This window comes from Ixodes scapularis, unplaced genomic scaffold (assembly GCF_016920785.2).
Source record: "Ixodes scapularis isolate PalLabHiFi unplaced genomic scaffold, ASM1692078v2 PGA_scaffold2__306_contigs__length_199485367, whole genome shotgun sequence".
Lineage (NCBI taxonomy): Eukaryota > Metazoa > Arthropoda > Arachnida > Ixodida > Ixodidae > Ixodes > Ixodes scapularis.
The window spans coordinates 152949957-152972377 of record NW_024609857.1 but is presented as its reverse complement, the minus strand read 5'-3'; the positions used below and the strand labels follow the sequence as shown (position 1 = coordinate 152972377).

General features: G+C 43.3%; 1 protein-coding gene across 1 annotated transcript in view; it reads right to left on the bottom strand.

Moving 5' to 3' along the window:
* LOC120840794 (boophilin-H2-like) overlaps positions 1 to 18527 on the bottom strand; it is a 29978-nt gene extending 11451 nt beyond the window's left edge. Inside the window, exons 1-2 of the mRNA XM_040211511.1 lie at positions 18476 to 18527; positions 16654 to 16683 (exon numbers count right to left, since the gene is read on the bottom strand). Coding sequence (XP_040067445.1) covers positions 16654 to 16683; positions 18476 to 18527 — 82 coding nt within the window. The remainder of the gene's footprint in view (positions 1 to 16653; positions 16684 to 18475) is intronic.
* Between the last annotated feature and the right edge of the window lie 3894 nt (positions 18528 to 22421).

Genomic DNA, 22421 nt, shown 5'->3' with positions numbered 1-22421 from the left:
TGTTTTCCCGAGCGTCGGCAAGTTCGGATACAGCCACCATATCTTCCCTTGATTTTCGCCTACGGTTCGTATAATGTTATCATCGGAGTGTCAGTCTGCTTCTCCCGGACGTCTGCGGATTAGGGTGCAGCCACCCCAACTTCCATTGGTCGCCGCCCACGGTCGGCAAACAGTTGTCTTCGAAGAGCCAAACTTTCCTCTCTGGTGTCGGCAGTTTCGCGCAAACAGCGTTGCCGCTGCTCCTCGGTTTTGCTTTGACGTGTAAGTACTGCGGAAAAGAAACCATGTGCTAGCACCCCGCTGTCATCATAAGAGGAGCGCACGTCAACATCGGCGCGTCATTGGAAGAGTGGGGGAACTCTTCCAATGAGTGGAAAGTGCACATGTATATAACTACTCCGAACCAAAAACGACTGCTTACACGAGGGCACGAAATGCTAGCGCATTTAAACGGCCGCCATCTTAGGCAAGTCATTGACATCTTGAATTGAACATCTCAGATTTTACCCTGTGGTAAATGGCATCGGCGCCATGGACCAGAAGCAATTGCTTCTATTAACGTAGCGCAGTGCAGTGACTTAGGAGAACGTACAAGCTTTTTTGTTATCCAGGAGCTATGGAGATCATAAGTTCGAAGGCCTCCTGGCAATCTTTGGCACTCGCTAACATACTCAACGTTTGAAGCTCCATAGCTGGTACAACTTTCAGCGGCGAAACAAACTACCGTACGAGTCGATAAACGGCTACCTTGATGCTCTCGAAAAAACGGCTGGCGATTGCAATTTGGTTGTCGTAGCCACCGAAACTGCGCATGTGGTATCGACGACGCCGCAACAACCTGCGTCACAACAAGCGTCTGGTGAAGCGGCTACGACTAGGCGGCGATCAACGACACAACAGAACGCCGAACTCCCGGTGGACGTGATGCTGCACAACAGGTCTGTTTGCGGCATCTCCCCACGAGGTTCTACATATCCGCCTTTAGTTTAGCGCCCTTTAAATAACAAAAGGGATCGAAGACAAAGATTACCAAATAAACAAGAAAACGAAAGCAAGCATGGATTCTGTTCCGCACAAAAAACGTCGGTGCTACTCATACACAGTTGAGCATGTACTACAAATGGACGATTATTTTTTAATACTTGTCATTGCTATTGCTGAAGAACGCACATCGGAAGGGTATGTAGTCCAACTTGCAAGCACAAATGCAAATCGCGACAGAATAAAATTATGCAACGTTGAGACTGTGCCTGAAGTGGAGAGAAAGCCAGCGTGTTCTCGAGGATGCTTGTTTTATAAACAGAACAAGCTGGTACACAAAGACACAAATCCGAAGCTTCCCGCTTTCCTTCAACATGTGAAGAGGCCGCTTCAGTACGAACTTAATTTTTACTAAGTTTGTTCAGAGACGACTGATTTTGCTCAATCAAGTTGTAGAATTCGCCATTGATCATAAAGAACGACTTGTAAATCTATAATTGAAATTGTGAGGGCATAAAACTTCTGGGCTCATTTTAAGTGCGTGTGCGCTTCGAGTCTAAAGGCTACCTCCTACCGTACTGTTCATAAGAGGGTCCAGCGGCTGCCTTTTCCTCATAGGATGGTTCGACGAGCTCCACATTCGCGAGTACAAGGAATTAACCAGGTTCAGCAGGAGACCACGCCGGCAAAGGTGAAATTCTTCAAGGCAAAGGCGAAATCCCTCAAGACTCACCTCTTTAATTTGGCACTTCGCACAGCTGGGGCTTATGAGGTTAAAGAGCCACAGCTTCATGAAATAATTGAGCCCTTGAGCACTCTGAATGAAGTACACTACTCGTACATGTAAAAAAGTGGAGCCATCTGACCCTGTGGCGACTACAGAAGTATGGTCAACGCCACATCACAAAGTCAAGGTATACCTGTTGGCTATTACATTTAAAGTGCTGTCAAACCTTAGAAGATTGCCCATCTTCTCCTTCTTTGAATGTGCCACCATACCAGTAGCTATAAGTAGCGAAAGAACTGCAGCAGTCATTGCAATCAAAACAAATTAAGGATTGTATAGAGTGCAAGACTGTCGTTTGGAATTTGAGCAGCCGATGCTATCATCAAACAAACGATTGAAGCAACAGCAGCTGGCATACAAGAAAGCGGCCTTTCCCAAGAGGACATCGTTATGACTAAATCAATGAAATATAAACACATTAAACGTTAAGGTCAGTTACTGTCTGGGCTAGCACTGAGATTATCTTATAGAAAATTCAGGTTTGCAGTTGTGATTGCTAAATTACTGAGATACAAAATGCACAAGAGCCGACACGGACCAAGTGATTGCTAACGCTTCAAAAACAGCAGGTAAAACCAAACTCCAAGCCTTCTCGGGTCACGGGAATTTGAATAATCGCTTTCTCAAGAAGAGACTTGAAGTCGTCGCAGGCCCGTGGATGCTACTCGGGAACAATGTACCATGTGTGTGTGTGTGTGTGTGTGTGTGTGTGTGTGTGTGTGTGTACGTGTGCGGGCTTGCGAGTGTGTGTGCGTGCGTGTGTGCGCGCGTTTGCGCGCGTGTGTGTGTGTGTATGTGTGCGTGTGTGTTTTACGTTGTGGACGGTCTTGGGAGAAATGTATAAATATGTTGTGAAAAATAAATTTTGTTAGCTAAGTCTGAGACGCTTGTCTGTCACGTTTCTTCTGTTTTATGTAATGTCTTTAAGTTTCCTTCCCAGTCTCAGGTTTTAAACATCATGATTGCCGGAATCGGTTACTTTTTAGTAATTTCGTAACCATTTCATTACCTTCATTTGGAAGTAATCACAGCAGCACGCTGACTACTTTTGGAAGTACTAAAATTGCTTGCTATTGTTACATTTGCCTCTCCCGCTTCGTTTTGTTCGTACACATGTTCTACCAAGGAATCTTCAAACTGAATATTTGGTCAGACATTAATATGATTAATTACGCCGAGAATATTAGCATATTTATAAACGGAAAGGTATATAATGAAACAGTCAATAAAGCAAATTTAACCTTACAAGAACTGGACGAATGGACGTGCCAAAATAGCATAGAAATAAATACAAACAAAACTAAAGCAGTCTTATTTCATAGAAAAAATAAATATGTCGCATTAAATCAGTCAATAGTGCTGAATTCGACTGCCATTGCAGTTCTATCTAGTCTTAAGGTACTAGGGGTTATTTTTCAAAAAACTTGGTCGTGGAATACACAAATTGATACCGTAGCCGCTAAGCTGTCCCAAATAGTTGGACCTGTATGTCGTGATCAACATATACTGCTACGAAATATAATGATTTTAATTTATAATAGTCTGTCGTCATCCAGGCTCAAAACTCTCATTTAGTCTGGGAATCGACAACTCAAGCAAATCTACATAAATACATGTCCTACAAAAACGATTCCTAAGAGTTGTTAGAAAATTCATCCTAACCTTCATACACATGAGTTCTTCGAAAAATATAAAGTATTACCAATCGAAAAAAATGTACGATTTTCGGCTTTCTAAACAATTTAAACAAGATGTCAAAACTAAATTATCGTTTCCAAAAGGGCTAACTTACAAAGCAATACTACAGCCTCCACAACACGCTAGAGTGAGCCTTGAAAATTTAGCACTCATAGGACAATCTGCGGTAAAGAGACGTTGAAAAAAAAAACCAAGATTACTAAGCAGATTAGCTGCCAAAAATGTCGAGCTTTTTGGTATTACGTTTAAAGCATTGCGTTGTTATTTCAGGCCCCAGTCGACATTTCTTACGTAAAAAATGTAGTGTAATATTATTAAACCTTGAGAGCTGTTGTGTATGTACGCGATCTTCTTTTTGTTGTAATTCCTTTCCAAAAGTCCTTCGTTTGCGTGGTTGTGACGTAACTTGACTCTGTCCATTTTTTTGCTTCATTTTTTTGCAATCGCTGCAAACTGTACCGGGGTGATTTCAGATAAGATCGACCAAAGGGTGGCTGGTCGACATTTTTGAATCAACTGATGTTTTTATATGACATTGTCTAGTGTCTGGTATAAACGAATCCACACTTAGTTTTGACCAGAAAAAAAATTTGGAGACAAGAAAAATCGTAAGGCAGGGAGAGGTGGACAGTTGCAATAACGCGCACTGATGGAGGGGTCAAGTTTGAAAGTGAATAATTAAAACACTAAAACTAGGAGAATTTTAAAACTTTTTGCAAACAAACTATGGGTACAACTTGCTTGTAATATAAAGTAATAATATTTATTAAAAATTTATTTAGTTTTCTATAAATTGCCAAACATGCCTGCTCGAACGACAAATGGCAAACTTTGGAAATCTGTATCTCATGAAATAATTTAATCATTATTACATAACTTGCAGACATTATTTTACTAATATATGGCTATTATTGAAAAAATAAATAAGGTATCTGAGTGACACAATAGTTACAATATATTCAGGCAAACATGGGAAAAAAATCAAACAAAGAAAAATTCCAATGCGAATAAAAAAAAACACCACCTTCGATTTTTTAAAAATTTGGGTACCCTGTTATACTCTATTTCCGCATTTATTTCTATTAAAAACATGTTGCATCATTGCACTGTGAAAGAAGAAACAACTCCACAAAGTAGGGTCCTTTTTCAAAGCCTACACTTAGCAGTGTCCTATACAAGAAGTGACTCTGAGTTCCAGTTTCATGAAACTTGCACAAATCTTTTATATACATTTATTCAGATGAGGTCATTGATAAAAAGAGCGATCGGTCACACAGTAAAAGGGAGGAGAAACTATATACAGCATTTTACATAAGCGTACAAAGTGGTATCATATTAGAGATTAATGATTTGAGAAAAGATGATGCAGTGTGAAGTTGTACCTTCCGGTATATTTTACATCTAAAGTAAAATAAATAGCTTTACTTCCACACACAAAAAAAAATATAATAGTAAGATATTTAGGTTGGCTGTGTATTTACGATTACAAACAATTTCAGGTGACGGATGCCATAGTGCCTAACTGGAGCAGCTTCGATGCTCTCGGTGTATGAATGAATCGTGGCAAGCCGATATATTTTATCCTGCTCGAGGATAACATTTTGGGATTTTTTTTATAGTGATCAGATAAAAATTATTAGTAACCACCAACAAAAACAGTAGGTTAAATACCCCGTGAAGAAAAATGTGATAAATAAGATGTCCCTGCATTCAAAATGAGCAGTCCTTGGGAAATCAAATTCGGCACTTTACGCTAAGGTTTTCCTCGCTGTACCCATTTAATAAAGTTTCTTCCAAGCAGATCCGACTGTTCGTGCTACATATACGTCACAGGTCCCTTCTGTTGATGACTTGCTGAGCCGCCACGCGTGCCAAGACTGAATGCCAGGGAAGGCGCGCACCGTCAGCCACTCTTCTTTTTTTTGTTCACGATGCCGAACAACCTCATTTTCGTCCAGATATACAAGATGCACGCCTTTCAGTTTCTTTGATAGAACGCTCACCATTGTCCTGGCCGTCTGAATTGCGCTTACTGAACGTTCTCTCAGGTTGTTCAGCGTGGCCTGGTGCTTCACGAGTCCGCCAACTCCGTCACATGCATTTTTCCCATGTCCAGATGCAGAAAATAACCACTGGGCTTGTGGGCAATCGTCCTTTGCAAATTGGTGAAGCTGGTAGCGATTCTTGAAATGACTGGCGGCGCCGTCACTTACGTACGTCACGTACGAGTATACCGCAACGTTGTCTTCAACCCACTCCTTCACTTTTTCTAGAGCCAAGCAAGCGTGAGCGGCGTCGTGACACAGGTCCTCACTGATGATGGCAAAGCTGTTTGTAGATTTTCTTGTCGTCACTACACATGTAAATATCGAAACTTGTTTTTTTTTCCAGTGATATGCTTGCACTTCGTCAGGAAGCACGATGGTCCAATTTTCAGCAAAGTCAAAGTGAAAGACAATGCTCCCGCGTTGCATGCACTGTTTTTCATCGTAGATCGCTTTACCTTGCGTTTGCTGGATATGGTTGTGAAGTACCCAACTTCCAACCGTCACTTGGATGACTTTTAGGAAAGTCTCAGGTTCCGAAGTTTTTTTCACAAGGTCGCCAGACTCCCATGTTGCAAGCACAATCTCTTCATCCTCCGGGATATCAAGTTCCTGGAGTGTAAGAAACTGGCCTTTTGGACAGTGATCACAGTCTCCTTGAAAGCACAGTTCTGTTGCTGGGTCGCACAGAAATGCCGAGTTCATTTCACCAGTGTTGAATGTTGAGCCTTTAACGTTCTCTAGAGCGGCAATACAAAGATAATAACTGGCGCAGCGCACACAAACGCACACTTCCTGGTGTGGAATACATTGGACCCATCTAGGGCGCAACGAATAAAATTTCGTTAGCCCAACGCCGGAATCGGGATGCTTGTCTTTGTATATACGGAAGGCCTCTCGTATTGAGCGTGTCATGAAGCGCTTTGGCACGAACGTTTTCTCTCCGTTGAGCATGACAGAGATGACGTCCTTCTGGTTGGGACTTTGGCGCGAACATTGTAGCTGGTCTTTCGTGAAGTACTCTAGGGCAGCAGACAGGTTCTCAGGGCTCACCTTGCACCTCGTGTAAGGATCCGGCTCATACCACACGCCATGCTTTTCCTTGAGTTTTCGGGATTTACTGATGAGGTACATTGAGGCCTGTGGAATCATCTTTTGAACCTCATTCTTCGTCAGTGTTGACGGCAGGAGTGTAAGCAGTTGAAAACGTTCCCGGAGAGAGGTGGCGGTTTCAAAGGCCTGCCGAAAGTTGTCCACCCACTCAGTGCATGTGGAGCATGTTGGTTCGGACGACCCCGATGGTGCGTCCCTGTCGTACGCAATACGTAGCCTTGAGCGTATATTTTTGACAGCAACCTGTTCCAGTTCTGTCTGCTTTCTCTTGACATAGGCAGGCCTGTCCCGACTTCTTACGACGCTTGGTTGTCTCAGTGGCGACACATCTGTAGGTAGTATGCTGCGATTTAGATCTTCAATTGCTTCTTCAGCTGGCACAAATATATCAGGGCACTGCTCTGAGCTTCGCATCGAGATCTCCTTAGTGATGTGCATGAAGCAATGGTAGCACAGGTAGTCCGTCGCACTCACTTTGGTGGAACAGTCAGGCGGAAGAATTTGCTTCAACGAGTTTAGGTCCAACTCGCCAACACTTCGAAAATTCCGCTGCTTTGGTATAGTCTTTTTGTGTTTGCAAAAGTAATCTGCACAAAACACTCGTTCGGAGCTCCAGGACGTCTTCATAATGTATACATAAATAATAGAAATTAAACCCCAACTGATGGCATATAATTGCCAAGTGAAAGAACTACTGGGTGCACAAGTGACAAGTCCGAGGCTGAGGAGCTCACTCACTGCAAACGTACATTTGAAAAGAGAGGTCACAACTGAGGCTGTCGGCAAAGCTTGATTCACGTCAAAGGAAGAAAGAGGGAAAGTCTCCAGACAAAAAATTGTGGTCAGCGGCCTTCGAAAAAAACTTTCCGGAATCGCACTGTCGTCCCTCCACGCGCTGATATGAAAGCACCCGAGCTTCTACCACGTGGTTCATAACACAGCCTGAGCCATGTCGGCGACCGGTTCGCGAGGGGTTGGCGGTGGGGTTACGTTGATGGTCACTCGGATTAGCCCTTGCTGTACTGAGCTACCGCCTGCAGTGCCTTATCGCCGGCTGGTGTCAACAACGAGAACACACACACCCTGTCTACACCAAAACTACAAGCGTTCACCGCACACGCGTCGCCGCCGCTTTTAAGCTTTTGTGAAATTGCTTTCTTTTGCCGCGGAGAACCGCCTTATCTTAACTACGCGCCTGAAATCCTTCCAGGCGGGCGTACACAATATCAAGCGTTTCGAGAAATGCCCGTGGAGTAGAACTATGGGAAAATTCGGAGCCCGCGATGTCGATATCGTCGCCGTTGTGTTAGTACGCCGTCGCGTACTGCAGTCCCCCGTTGGGGGAGGGGGGGGGGGGCGGTCTTAGTACGATAACATGGCGACAGCGTTTACACTCTATGTATTTACGCGAGGCTCGAGTATTTGGGGATAATGCTGCCGGTTGGTGCGCCCCTTTCTGCCTGATATTATCGCCCGTGACGCCAGCGAGTGAGATGGCGACAGGCATGACTGCTCAGTAAACAGGCGTCGGCGGCCATGTTTTGCTGGTTGAAGCGAGCCCCCTTGTCCTTGACAGCGAGCGGGGAAATGCGAAAAAAAGATTGTATCGGCCGTTTTGCCAGAACTAGCGAGGAGTGTCGTCTGCGGTTTCCGGCAACTATTTTGCCATAATCGTGAGCTTAGCGAGGAAATGATTTTTGCTAGCCACAGAACACTACCACGCAGAAAGGGAATGCTTGAACATGTTTTTGTTCTGGATATATATCAGGGATATATATGAGAGAGAGAGAGAGAGAGAGAGATGAAGGTAGAGCGGAAGAGGGAATAGCATATAGTGTCGCAGGAGAAAAAAGTAAACAAAGTTCCTAGTGGCCGATGGCTGCATGATCTTTTCTCGGATCACTAGTCCGTAATATGATACCTCTTTGTACACAGTAGTTTCTCCTTAATTTAAGTGTGTGAACGATTTCTTTAGTTATCATTGGCCTCATCTGAATAAAAATATATAAAAGATGTGTGTTGGTTTCATGAAACTGGAACTCAGAGTCAGTTCTTGTATAAAACACTGCTAAGTGTAGGCTTTGAAAAAGGACCCTACTTTGGGGAGTTGTATCTTCTTTCTCAATAAAATGATGCAACATGTTTTTAATGGAACTGAATGCCGAAATAGAGTATAACAGGTTACCTAAATTTAAAAAAAATCGAGGGTGGTGTTTTTTTTTTATTCGCATCGGAATTTTTCTTTGTTTGATTTTTTTTTCATGATTGACTAAATATATCCTAACTATTGTATCACACAGATACCTTAGTTATTTTTTTAAATATTAGCTATATATTAGTAGAAAAATATCTGCAAATTATATCATAATGATTAAATTATTTCATGAGATACAGACCTCCAGAGTTTGCCATTTGTCGTTCGAGCAGGCATGTTTGTCAATTTTTAGAAAAATAAATAAATTTTAAATAAATATGATTACTTTATATTACAAGCAAGCTATACCCATAGTTTGCGCCTAAAACGTATTAGAGTTCTCCTAATGTTATCGCTTTAGTTATTCACTCTCAAACGGGCCCCCTCCATCAGTGCGCGTTAATGCAACTGTCCACCACCTCATGCCTTACGATTTTTCCTGTCCCCAAGTATTTTTTCTAGTCAAAACTAAGTTTGGATTCGTTCATACCAGACACTAGACAATAACATATAAAAACATCAGTTGATTTGAAAATGTCGACTAGCCATCCTTTGGTCGATCTTATCTGAAATCACCCACCGTATGTTGATCATCTTATTAGTGCTGCATAAATTGAAATGTGGTGGCCCGCGGCTTTGTCGAGCTGTCCTTGTGGCAGCTTTTTCCAGAAACCTCAAAGATCCCGTACGTCGTACTTGATCCAAATAAAAAAAAAAAAAAATCTCCGACAAGAGGATGGCGCACCCAATTCGCAGATTAAAACATATGTAGTTGATAATTAGGCGATTCTAAGACAATAATATACTGTGCAAAAGGCTCGTTTTCAAACAGGCAGAAAAATCTCTTGTTTGAATAATCTGAAGTAATCGAAGAATTAACGGTTACTTATTCAAATAACGGCCAATTCTTTTGTCGCGAGTAATCAAGTAATAAAAGTGGATACGTTTTAAGCAGGTGTAACCGTAATTGTAATCGATTACTTTTTTTTAGTAACGTGTACAAGATTGTAGCAGTCTGATGGAAACTTAGGTGGAAAACGTGTTGTTTATCCGAGATTTCGGCTGCTCCTCGAAAGATTCTCATGTGGTTGAAATTAATCTTCAGCTAAATCCTTGGCTGCTGGAGCGTGCCAGATGCCCCTCGTTGATTTGTAACGTGAACCTCACAAATACGAAATTATTTTCTTTCGCAAGCTAAACAATTTCGAAGGCTAGAAGGCGGAACGATTCCGTTTTAGAGCGCAGCTCTTAGGCGCCCGTTTCGGGCTTGAGCGGCGTCGCCGTCGCCGTCGGCGAAACTGCTCGGTGCAATATGGGACGCGTGACGTCACTAGTGACGTCACTGATGACGTCATCGTCACGTGACCTCAAAGGGGCCACGTGACGCCACGGGGGACATGTGACCTCCGTGAGGTCACGTGGCCCGGTGTCGTCACGAGACCCCGTGAGTTGACTTGACCCCCGTGAGGTCACGTGACCCTCGTGAGGCCACGTGACCCTCGTGAGGTGACGGCGACGCCGCTCGGAGGGAGGAGTAGCAGGCAGGATGAGGAGATGAGGAGGAGGGAGAAGGGGCATACCCTTCCCTCAGTACCCTTCCCTCACCTTCCTGAAGAGGTGCGCTCTAATTCGGCGTTACAGGCAGTTGTAAACGGCTTTAATTTTTTCAATCATTGTCATTTAGCAGTTTGAAAAGAACAGGAAGAACCAAACCTTTCAGAAGATAAGGCGCATTCAAGTGCTTTCTACAAAAGCTTGCTTTTGAAGGCACATTGCTTGTTGTGTTCAGTCAATAGAAATGACCTCTACTAGATGGCGAGACGTCCTATTAAATTCACAGCAATAGAAATGCAGAGACACTTGTTTTTTCCCTGGGCGGCCATCCTTTGGTCCACACCATCACCATAAAATTTGATCAATGCAAATAGTGAATTGCGTGGAGATTTTGAACGTTACTATTATTCCTCTTTTTCGGGCGCGTTGTGCATTATATTTTCACAAAAAACTTCAAATCTTACGGTATAAGGGACGGAAAACATAAACTATTGTTTCAAAACACCGTCCGACGGCGCCCTCTGATGTCGATTTTTCATTTCGTAATAGGAAAATCGGCCGTTAATTAGTGTATTTTTGGGTTACTTAGGATGGTTAGAGCCCATGGATTGAGTTATCACCATATATAGACGATCTCATAATCCATTTGAGTGACCCTTTAAGATCCCCAACTTTGAAGCTTGGTTTCCAGCAAGCCTTGAAGAAAATTGTAATAAAAAATAAAAAGTACCCTCAAGGAAAAACTTGATAGTTCTACTAGCCCAGTGCGTTCCAAGTTATTGGCTTATATGTTTGTTTTTTGTATATTTATTGTGATCGAACCATGGTCACAATGTCAGACTACTTTCACTGCCAATTTAATATCGGTGATCGAGTGTGTCAGCCCGCAATAGCACCAGGACATATTAAAGAAAAACTAAAGCGGTTTTGTATTTAAAAAAAAAACACTTAAATTGTCTTTATTTTCCTCCAGGATTTAAACTATTACAATTATATCTCCGATCGATGCGCGAAGTAGCCAAAACAGCCTTTTCAAAATAGCGCCGAAGCCCCTCCTTCCCGTCGCGTTCGGTGCGAAGAGGAAATCATGACGTACTGTACACAGATCTAAACATTTCTGCGCTTTCCGCAAGCCTTAACCGAGCAGTCAAAAGGGCTGCGAGGTTTTGTCTTAAAAGCGGCACGCGCCAGGCAATTGAAACCGCTGGGTATGACATCATAAACAGAGGTTGGTTTTCCGGTGTTTCACGCGTTTATTAATATGCTCGGGTCAAATGCTTGTGTTATTAGAAAACACATGTCATAAATCTGCTAGAATTCACCTCTGACTCGTTTCTTTCCAGACCCTCTTTCGACTCTTTTTAAGAAAAAGCCTGCGTCGCAAAACCTAGGAATCAGACCGCCTGCTAGTTGTGGTGTCAAAGAGCATTACTGCTGCATGACGCACGTTAAAGGACACATGCAAAGGGAAAAAAAACATTTTTTTTTAACATCCTGGTTGGGTAAAGGAAGTCATAAGACGAATTTACAACGAAAAAGAAAAATATTTAGAGTTATATTTAAGGCGCGATACAAATTTTTAGTTGGTGCCCGCGGGCGCCGCGGAAAAATTGTCTATATTTGTCACGTGACTTGCACATATTTATCACGTGGTGCTTGCGCTCTTTCGGAAGCTTCCTAAGGTCGCTAAAAGTAACTTGGTCATCTTCGTTTGAAGTATAACAAAAAACTAAGATTAATAATAGACTCTTAGAGCCCAAAGGAAACCCCTGAAAAAGTGCAAGCAGACGTGATAGACCTGTGCGCCGGTCAGATGACGGCAGCGGCGCCCCGAAGCAGAGGAACTTGTGCGGCGGCGGAAACGGCGGCGTGGAGAAACGCGTTGAAGCGCGTCGCACAACGCTCAGCGTGCGGCGGCGGGATGACTTTGCGGCGGCGGCGACGCAGCGCGGTGGCTCACAGGGCTACCACGTGACCAGCGGCGGCTCCCGCGGGCGTCAAATACAAATCTGTTTTGCGCCGTAAATATAACTCTAAATTTTTTTTCTTCGTTGCAAATTCGTTTTATAATATTCTTTTTCCATCTAACCTGTTTAAACAAAAGTTTTTTGTTTCCTTTGCATGGGTCCTTCAAAGAGGGTATATTAGCAGTCGTATTTCAAAAATTGCGCTACTAGAGCAATGACCAGTGTAGCCATATCTCAGTGGCCGACCAACATCTCGCTGTCTAAATGTTCAAAGGTTTCATTTATCTTTACATCCGTTTGAAGAGGACCCAATATTTTATCTAATTAAAATAGAACATGAAAGGACAATTTTTCAGTACTTAATTTTCATCCCCGAATACGTTTTGTAATACGTAGGTAAACACAGAATGCAAATATACTCAGAGAATTTTAAATGCGTACTTTGAAATATGTATTTTAGTTACTGCCCATCACTGGAAGCTATATATTAATTTCATAGCATAGAATGTGTATTTAAAGAAGAGACTGCCGATAGCTCGGCGTCAGAATACTCATAACTCCAATCATTTGTGTTCATCGAATGAATGCTGAACCCCTCCTGGTAAGCCATAAGAAGGACTGTAACCAATGTATAAAATTCAAATTTTTTTGTGAAAACAAAAAAAACTAGAATTTCAAATTGGAAGATTTTAGGGGCCTTTTTCAGTTTGAAACTGTCATCTTCTTAAAGGCGAAACCTTAAATTTCATTGACTTTTATAAAAGTTTCAGCATGTACTAAATATCGACCCCTAAGAGTGTTTACCAAATACCTAATGAAAATATAATGTTTTTACGAGAACCCGTATTCTGAAGTTCACACGTACACCACCGAATCACTAGCTGCGCTTATTGGCAAATACGCGCAGCGGCAGCGCTGTGATTATCATGACGTCAAATGTTTCCGAAAGCAAACGCACCCTCATCTACGCCGTTGCGCGTTGAAGCGAAAGAGAGCGTTTATGGTTTTACAGATAGCGTCCGGTTTAATCTACCTAACGCGTGCAATAGGGACAGTGTGCTGTGGGGTGCAATAACTCCCTGAATCAATACGGCGAAGTGACATCTCATCGGTTTCCGACTGAGAAGTGTAAAAACAGTGAGTACGCAGGCCAGCTGGTGGATGTTGATCATAATGTAGAAAACCCGAGACTGTGGTAAAAGCAGGGAAACGGGGTCAAAGAAGAAAGACAAACGAACAAACTTGAGACGTTCTTTCGACACCGCTTCTTTGCTTTTACCACAGTCTCGGGTTTCCTACATTATGAGAAGTGTGAGCGACGAAAGTGGGTCCGAGCAGTCTGACGCGATCACTGGCTCCCAGTGTTCGCGTCATGCTAGCAAACAGTTGGCACTGTGCTACCAAACAAAACCTTCCGTACCATTCTGCTACTGAAGTGTCATTTGGGTCCAAATGTCTGCGGACCGTGTATGAAGCTACCGTGGGTGATCTTTCCTGAGGCGATGGCGGCGGGTCGGATGCTAACTGCAAATTGTCCGAAATCTCGTCAATCTCGTGCTCAAAATCTTGAAACATTTGTGGGTCATTCCTTGAATCAGACAAACATTATGATTCGAGTTTATTGTTTTCCACTAACGATCGCGACGGTTTTTTTACTTCTTTTTACGCTGGGCGAAACCTGCTCAAGTTGCCCATTTGCTGGTGTTTTTACATCTAACGTCACGACAAGATGGCGGAACAGTAAGTTTGAAATTTAGTTATGGTTTCAATTTTATTGAATTTCTAGATTAATATTGTTTTCAAAGTATTGGCTCAATTTTTTGCTGCTATAAGTCCAAGGTTAACTTTCATGAACTCTTACAGTATATATGTTTAGTTGAACACGTTAGTATTGACGCCGTTTGTCGTTTTTTTGTCGTTTGTTTGTCGGTAGTCATTCGCTCATCACTAATTTTTTGTTAATATTTCTAGACACTACTAGTTTAGTGCGTTGTTTGGAACATTTTTGACATACATTGGGCGTAGGACAAAAGTGCAGGCAAGTTGTTGAAGCATGCATAGCAAAACCTTTACAGGAGATAAGAACAGTCAAAACATGACACTTGACGTTTGTCTTTTCGTATATATCCGCGTCTCGGGGTAGGGGTCTACTTTTCTATAAGTAACCTGTTTCGAACATGTACTTAATAATAACCCGAATTGTTCAGTGTATATTGGGCTGTCTTGGAATGACTGACGCTGTTGAATCGTCGTCAAATATTGATTAAAATTAGTGGCCGTCCTACTGATACTCATGGCTAGACGTTTGAGTCACCAAAAACCAAACAATTTGAGAACCCGAAGACAAACCAACAAAGGTTATTAAACACGAGGAGAAGAAAGTTAAGAAGTTCGAAAGTTACGAACATCAAAGAAAAGGATAAATCAGTATTCACGAACACGTTCTTAAGTGAGAGGAGGAGAGCGACGTTCTCGTACGTCAAAACTCGAACTTCCGATGTCCCGCAAGCACCCCATCCCCGCGAAAGCGGGTTGCTATGGCGACAGGCATAGCAACCCACTATACCTGTCGCCATAGCGAGGCATGTGAGGGGGCTGAGGACTAGTCAAGCTGCTTAGAAAGTTTTTTTCCTCAGCTCCGACCATACTTATATGGTAAATAAAGCTATTATAAAGCTATTGTTACAGCGTCCTCGGCAACATTTGTAATAATACTAATGGCAGGCGGTCTTTCCACCAACGCTTCTCTGGGGATCGTATCCGTGCAGTGAAATGTCGACGCTACCATGATTTAATTGGGCCCGAATTCTGAGGCCGGGATAACCGCCTTCGTCGATGAAAGCTCGATTGCCACACAGTGAACACAATTGTGATCGTTGGTAAATGGAGATGGCCGGTGCCGCTCATTTGCAAAGCGGCGATCATGGAAACAATTTGCCGCGGCGTTTTCCGCGGCGTGAGAGATGAGGAAGCGAGCCGATGTCCAAGAAGATAAGTTTGAAGTATGGGAGTGTCTGCAAAAGCCACGTAAATATCTGTCTACAGTCGAAGCGGACGCACGCGTTTGATCAAAGCGCTGGATTCGCGCTGATAGACCGTGTCTTGGTAAGCGCTTTGGGAGCGATCTTTTACAATTGCAATTCGATACTGAGTTGTCACTCAGCAGAGGAAGGTTAGACCGGTATCGCGTAACTCCCACGACCTGTTCTAGCTTGACAGTGTTGACATACCGTCGTGTGGAAATAAAAAGGACATACTGTATTAATAACAAAGTGGACAGCATACCAAAAGTTGCGGAGGTGATCCATACGGTGTTTATATGAGCTCTGTATCACACAAAAGAATGAGATACATATAATGAATGAGAGTGTCCCTTTTCAACCAGAGCGCTCTTCACCGCTTAATCGGAAAACAAGGGGTAACAAGGGGAAGAGACTGACCTCTTAATCGAGATTGAGGCTAGCGATCAAACTATTCATGCGGGAAGAGTCCACAAGGGTCGCGCGGGAATATTCCATTTAGCACGCCAGTCAATCATGGGCAGACGGTCTTAGCCAGGGAACGTCAGAGCAACGCTGCGTCGGAGCAGGCCAGAGCGCGGTACTAGTCCTATATTCTGCCGAGCTAGCTCTTGGCGGTCGCTTGGCTGGTGGGACTGTTGCCACTGTAGCTTTTTTCGGATGTCTGTGGATCCTGTGTTCTTCTCCGTGGTGATCGGTTTCAAGTAAGTCTTTCTTTTTTCTTGCTGCTTGAAGTCGGGACGTGCGAAAAAGCGCTTAGAAAAAGTAATGTATGTTGGTCTTTGCGACGAAGTAGCAAGGCTGTCCCTAATGATGACATGACGACTATCAGGCTGATTGCGTGATTACACTCATTCCCTCCGCTAAATTTAGTGGCCCTACGTCCACCAAATTTGGAGTCTATATACCCCTAGCATTAATCACATGGTCACGGGACCACAAATCATGAAAATTCTGCAGTCGAATCCGCAGCAGAAAAAAAAAAAATAACTGGCCGTGTTATCATGCTTCTCTGACAACGTTTCGTGGTAATCTAGACTTAGAAACTAGACCTAAAACACTTTGTGGTGTGAAAAAAAAAAAAAAATTTTCGTCACAACTTTTAGCAATCAATTGGTAAAATACAAAACTAAACATCTCTAAAATTATTATTTCATTTACGACAATCACATACAAATTCATTTTTGGAAGTATGAAATGTTTCTCGAAATTCAGGGTAATCCCTTAAATCAAAGTCGCTGTTAGAGAATGGCACGAAAAAAGGTTATTGCTGTTAATAAGATGGCTCACTTACCTGCTGCAGAGCTTGACGTACCCCACCCAGCTAAAGAAGAGGAAAAAAAAAACGATTACATGTAATAAACTATAAGCATGAGGCCTACGTTTGATACGCGCTCACAAGGAAAAATATGAGTCATGGCTTTTATCAAGGGCCCATATACTTTGGTTGCCAAAGGTTTCCAGTTAAGATTTTACACAGAGGTGGCCGAGGATTCACCATTAAGGGTATAAAAATTTCACTGAACAAACTTACCTGAGTAGAAAGCTCGAAATTAAAGAAGTTTGGAGGTACACTTAGGCACTTCTTATGAGTTGTGAAAGCATAAATGTCGTTCTTCCGTTCCCTTAGTTCGTGTACGGCATACTGGCGCGGACGGCCACGTTTCGCTACTGCCGACCTTGCGGCCGAAGGGCGAGCGCGCGCTCTCGTGAAGTGGCCGTGCCGCGCTGACATTAGCCGTGCAGCGCTCCGGAGTCTGCCCGAGCGGGCAGACCCCGGAGTCCTGCCTCCGGCCACTTCCTTTTCCCGGCGCGCTGCGGCGCGGGCCAGCAGCACCATGGCGTGGTGCTCTTTCAAACTGACGCGCGCCCGCCAATGGGAGTCTCGTTCCTTGAAACTATGACGCACGCCAGCCAATGGGAGCCTATCCACCAGATTTTGGCTTCACTTCACTCCTTTTGGAGAGGTGAATTTAGCTGCCGTTTTGCGTGGCGTTTAGTGCAGCTTTAAAGTTGGGAGCCGTCAGATTGCGTCTTTACTTCCCTTCATTGCGACAGGGGAATTTAACTACCGTTTGGCGCGGCTTCAGAGCTGGGAGCCTTCAGATTGAGGCTTCACTTCGTTCCATTGGGAGGAGGCAGTTTAGCTGCCGTTTGGCGCGACTTCAAAGCTGATGACGTCGGCTCGCTCCAAGGAACACTTAACACTTTTGCGTTTAAACTTAAAATCTCTACCTACGGCGGCCTTCTGCTAATTAAAGGCGCCTGATTCGCGCAACAGCCGACAGATGGCGGAGCATAAGATCGCCGGCGGCCTCGATGGGCGCTCCGCTCGACCTCGGCAATAGCAGATAATAGTTCTGAGCCAGAAGCGATGCGCTCTTTTTCTGCACGAGTTGTCAGCGATCATCATTTTATTATACGAATAAAACATAAAACATGGAGATAAAACAAGAACAAAGCACGTTATTTCTTTTTTTTTTTTTACAGTTATATTTGGCTATATGTCGTCTGCTTTGCCCTCGCTGGTTGTTACCGCCTTTCTTTCCTTCTCTGCAACTTTTGTCTGTGTTGTTTTGGGGTGCAAGTGATCTTGACGGAGCGCGTGGGTCCCAATGAGCGAGTGAAGGTTTCTCACTGGTACGAGGAGTGCCAGAATACGAAAGAGGTCAGCCGCCGTTTTCGGGCAGAGTTTCGGCGGCAACCTCCGGGCCCCCCCCCCCCCCCCCCCCCCCCCCCCTCCCTACAACTCTACGCCGTGTGAGGTGACTCAACGGGGAGGAAAACAAAAAAAAATATATATATAAAATATTAATTTGGACTCCCCATCGATCCAAACACAGCATTAACAAAACATTTTCTGTTGCCATTTAGAACAAAAATATAACCCACAGAAAAGATTATAACGGTTCATTGTAAGCATTCAAGGGAGATATGCCAACAAGCCTCCCAAGACCAGAAACAGCAAAACACATTCAGCATCCCGCTTTATGCGAAGAACGAAGAACGTCGACGAAAAAATAATTTAAAGTTCCATTCAAATCACGTATATATATATATTTTTTTTTTATATTGCATGCTTAAGATGAGGTTGTCTGTGCGTTCAAATAGCTTACCAAGTGCAATCCAAGCAACTCCAAAATGTAAGATGCAGACAATAGCGTTCATTTCAGTAGTGTTATGCTCTCGGTCCGGAATAAATGTGAAGCGATCGGTGTTATAACGTGGTTTTTATACAACGATTCTTGTGTAATGTAGCCAAGACCCCTCTATACGTCGTACATTTATTTACGCAGTTGGTAGGAAAGCGTGGGCATTGCTAATGTCATCGTACTCTAAAGCCTGATATTTATTTATTTCCATTGCTTATGTAAATCGCAAGAATTCAGAAATACAATGACTTTCGTGTTTTTTTGTTTGTTTGTTTGGTTGTGTGCTTTTATGCGAATGTTCAGTTCAGTTATTATGGGGCGCTACAGTAACTTTCCGTTTACAGTATTTGTCTCGCTTCGGTACAACCAAGATTCGTCAAGCTTTGTTCATATTAATGTTTTATATAAAAAAATTTACCACAAACTAAATATTCAAATTGTTAATTTGTACGTTAAAACTTGAATATAAATATTCGATTTGTTAATTTGTACGCTAAAACTTGGTTATAGGAAGCGAACCTAGAGCGATATACTAGCTTCGGTATTCAACATTGTAAGACGTATCGCTTTGAACGAGCTCTGTTTTACCTTTAGAAAATTTTTAAGGTGAAATCCTTACTTGTCCCATTGCGCGAGAAAGCGGTCGCGCTGTCCTCGAAAGATAATCCTCAAAATACGTCATCAAGCACGCACCTCTGAAATAATAAAAATGAGAAAAGCACAACCACGCAGATGCTTCCTCACGATAGCCGGCGGGGTGCCCTCAAGGTCAAAGCGGGCGCGTGAGAAATGAAACACAAAGAAAAGCACAGCAACGCAGATGCTTTACCACGGAAGCCGACGTAAGGCCGGCGGTGTTCGCCGCGCCTGCGCAGTGGGAGAGCGTGATATCACTTTCCAGAGCGCCGTGTGCGAAAAGAAGACGTGGCGCGCTGTTTGCGTGCAACAATGTTCTCGCATTCCCACACGTTAGCAGTCTTAAGTGTCTTCGGCGAGTTCCCAAGCAGCTTGGAATTCGGCCAAGCAGTGGCGAATGGCTGGCGATGGTGTTTTGGCCAATGTCCGAAAAGTGACCATTCATCGGTCAAGGTTTGGCCGATGGCTCATGGCCAGTGGCCATTGACCAATGGCCAGAGAAAGGCCAGTCGTCAGCCAGTGGCTGGCCACTGTCTGGCCACAGGCCAAATGAGCATTACCGGTTATCGGCCAATGATTGCCAAATCTGTCCTGCTTCGGCTTTTTTCAGCGAAGCTGTTTATAGTTAAGGTTCCGTGGGTTTGTTGTGTGCACTGACTAAATACTCTACGCTCGCACCGCCGCACGCGCCGCACGGCCATGCCTCCCCCGTATAAAAGATTCGAAGTAAATTACCAAAATAAATCGTTGACGAACGCGCGTCCCAGGTGTCATTGGTTTTAGGCTTTTGTTTTAGAACAGTTACTGCTGCAGACGCCGGCGCAGCACGCGCACGCCTTCCCATTATAAACGATTCGAAGTAAATAACCAAAATAAAGCAGTGACAAATGCGCGTGCAAGACGTCATTTGTTTTCGGCTTTTGCATAAGAACAGTTACTGCTGCAGACGCCCGCATGGGCGGTGCATGAAACATCATTCCCTGCATCCTCCTTGATGCTTGGGTAATTTTAAAATAAAACTATTCACTAGATTAGTTATCACTAGGCACCATTTTCAAGGTCAGTAGACTCTCTGGTAAATAGTGAAGGTTTCTCAAAGATTTGCAGCTGTGCGACCCGCGTCAGCCATGTCTACGCTCGCACCGCCCTCTCTTTGTCGTCGCTCCACCCTTTCCTTCCGCACTCCCGGGGTGGCGGTCCCGTCGCGCGTGTCTCGCTTCCTCCGGCTCCTCGGGGCGGGTCTGTGTCGTGTGCAAAACAGCTTCGATGGTCATCCTCCTTCACAGAGTGGAATGGATCATATTTTTTACATTGATACTCTGCAGGGACATTTGTTGCTATCACGGCTATTGTATATTTATTTTGTTTTAATATTCGTACCTCAGATTTTTTAGATGCCCCTCTTCGGCAACATTTACCATTAGATCGTAACTAAAAGCGCTCGTATTACTTGTAGCAAAAATAGGTGAAATAATCGGTTTATTAATGAATCATTATAGTGCCTTACATAAAGCTGATATCGGTAGCGATATCGGCAACAAGAGAAATAAGAATTTAAAAGAAACGTCCTTTTATGACTGATTTATTAGTCAGCGTGGCATGCAGGATTGCATAAATACATAATAGGAGTGGTCACTTATTTTAGAATATAAGCCAGACACATGTCTAAGTAATTACATCAATAAATTAAAAAGTGTTTCTACCAGAGTCCTTTTTTGTGGAAATAATGACCCCCCTAAAGCCATAACTTTACGCATTTACAAAAATTGTGGTTATATATAGTGAAAACCTGCTCCCTCAAGCCCTCCACTCCTTTGACTTTAGTAGAGATAAAGCTGGAAAGGAGGAAACTTCCAATCGTAATGAGGAGATAAATCTGAGGGAAGGGTTAGTCAGGCTATTCTTAGCTTGCAACAAACTATAGCGCCTACGAATAAATATAGTAGAACGGGAAATGTTGGAGTCTAACTGCGTACCCGATTTCTTTCAACAACGTTTTTCTTTCAAGGATTCTTCAGGCTGAATATTCTTTGTCAGTTAAAACTAGCCGTGTTCTTTCATGTCTCAACTCCAGTAAGAGCCTTGAGTAATCTAGTTATGTATTTCATCACTGTTCGCAGGTACGCAAACCGTGATATTATAGCATGTACTAATAGTGTCCTAAATTCATCAGTTAATATGTTCTATCTTCTATAAAACGAAGCAGAACCACGGACAGAAGTAAGAGTTTTACATTCAAAGTGAACGTTTCAGCTGGCATCTGAGTCTGGCATCATAGCCTAAGGGTAGACACGTTTATTTCTGATATATCGACAAAAGAGTGCACCGAAGTTTATTCGCTACTTTAGCCACATAAAGGGGGTTGCGCTGATGAAGCAAAATGGCGTGCTGGAAAAGATTATTTCATTGCAGCTTAGATTACAGGTACGTACAATACGGAAGTAAAACTATTTCGGACGCTAAGAGCCTTCTTATTCAGTTCGAAAAGTTGACCATGGTGACAGCACAAAAATAATTCTGGTAAACAACATTTTTATTTACGTGACTCAATTCCCGCAATTTGCAGAAGATAGATCTTAATTTTATTTGAGAGGTACTACCTTTTGCGACGTAGAAGGCGTAGAAGGCCAAAACATCCCGAAGCATCCCTGTAATTTGTCGAGCCATTGCAAACCGTGTAATTATTGTCTAGTTAAAGTACGGATAACCGTCAATGTTGGATTTGCCCGATGCACTTCTAACTTTGGCTTCTGCAAAGTGCTGTGACTCGGAGTTGCGTCAGAACAAACGTTCCCTCTTTTCGCCATTTATTTTGCTTGAATTTTTGTAGCTTTGGGGACAGTTATCTCTTCTCATGAGATCCGTATTTTTCAGCGTCCAGTTTGTGTTGGGAGAAAAATTCTGCGTTTATCGCGAATTGTGTTAAAAAACAGGACACAGGCGTGGTAGTCTCTAAGCTTCAGAGTATACAGGAGTAATCCAAGTACTTGAAAAGCGTCGCGATAGCGATTAGAGAGGAACACGATAAGGGGTAGGGTTCCCGAAGCAGAAGGTAGCTGTGGTTAGCTCTTCTTTTCTGCGCAGCCAACATTTTGTTGTGTGCGCGTTATCGACCAATAAAACACTTTTGACCACTTTGGGAACCCACGCAAAGAAAGCTTTTTGGTGGAAACTTATAACCAACAAACAAACGGAAACATATGTCTCACGTCAACTGTTATGCTTGTCCTGAGTACTCCTTCATTCACCGGTTGATATCAGCTTGTGTAGAGCA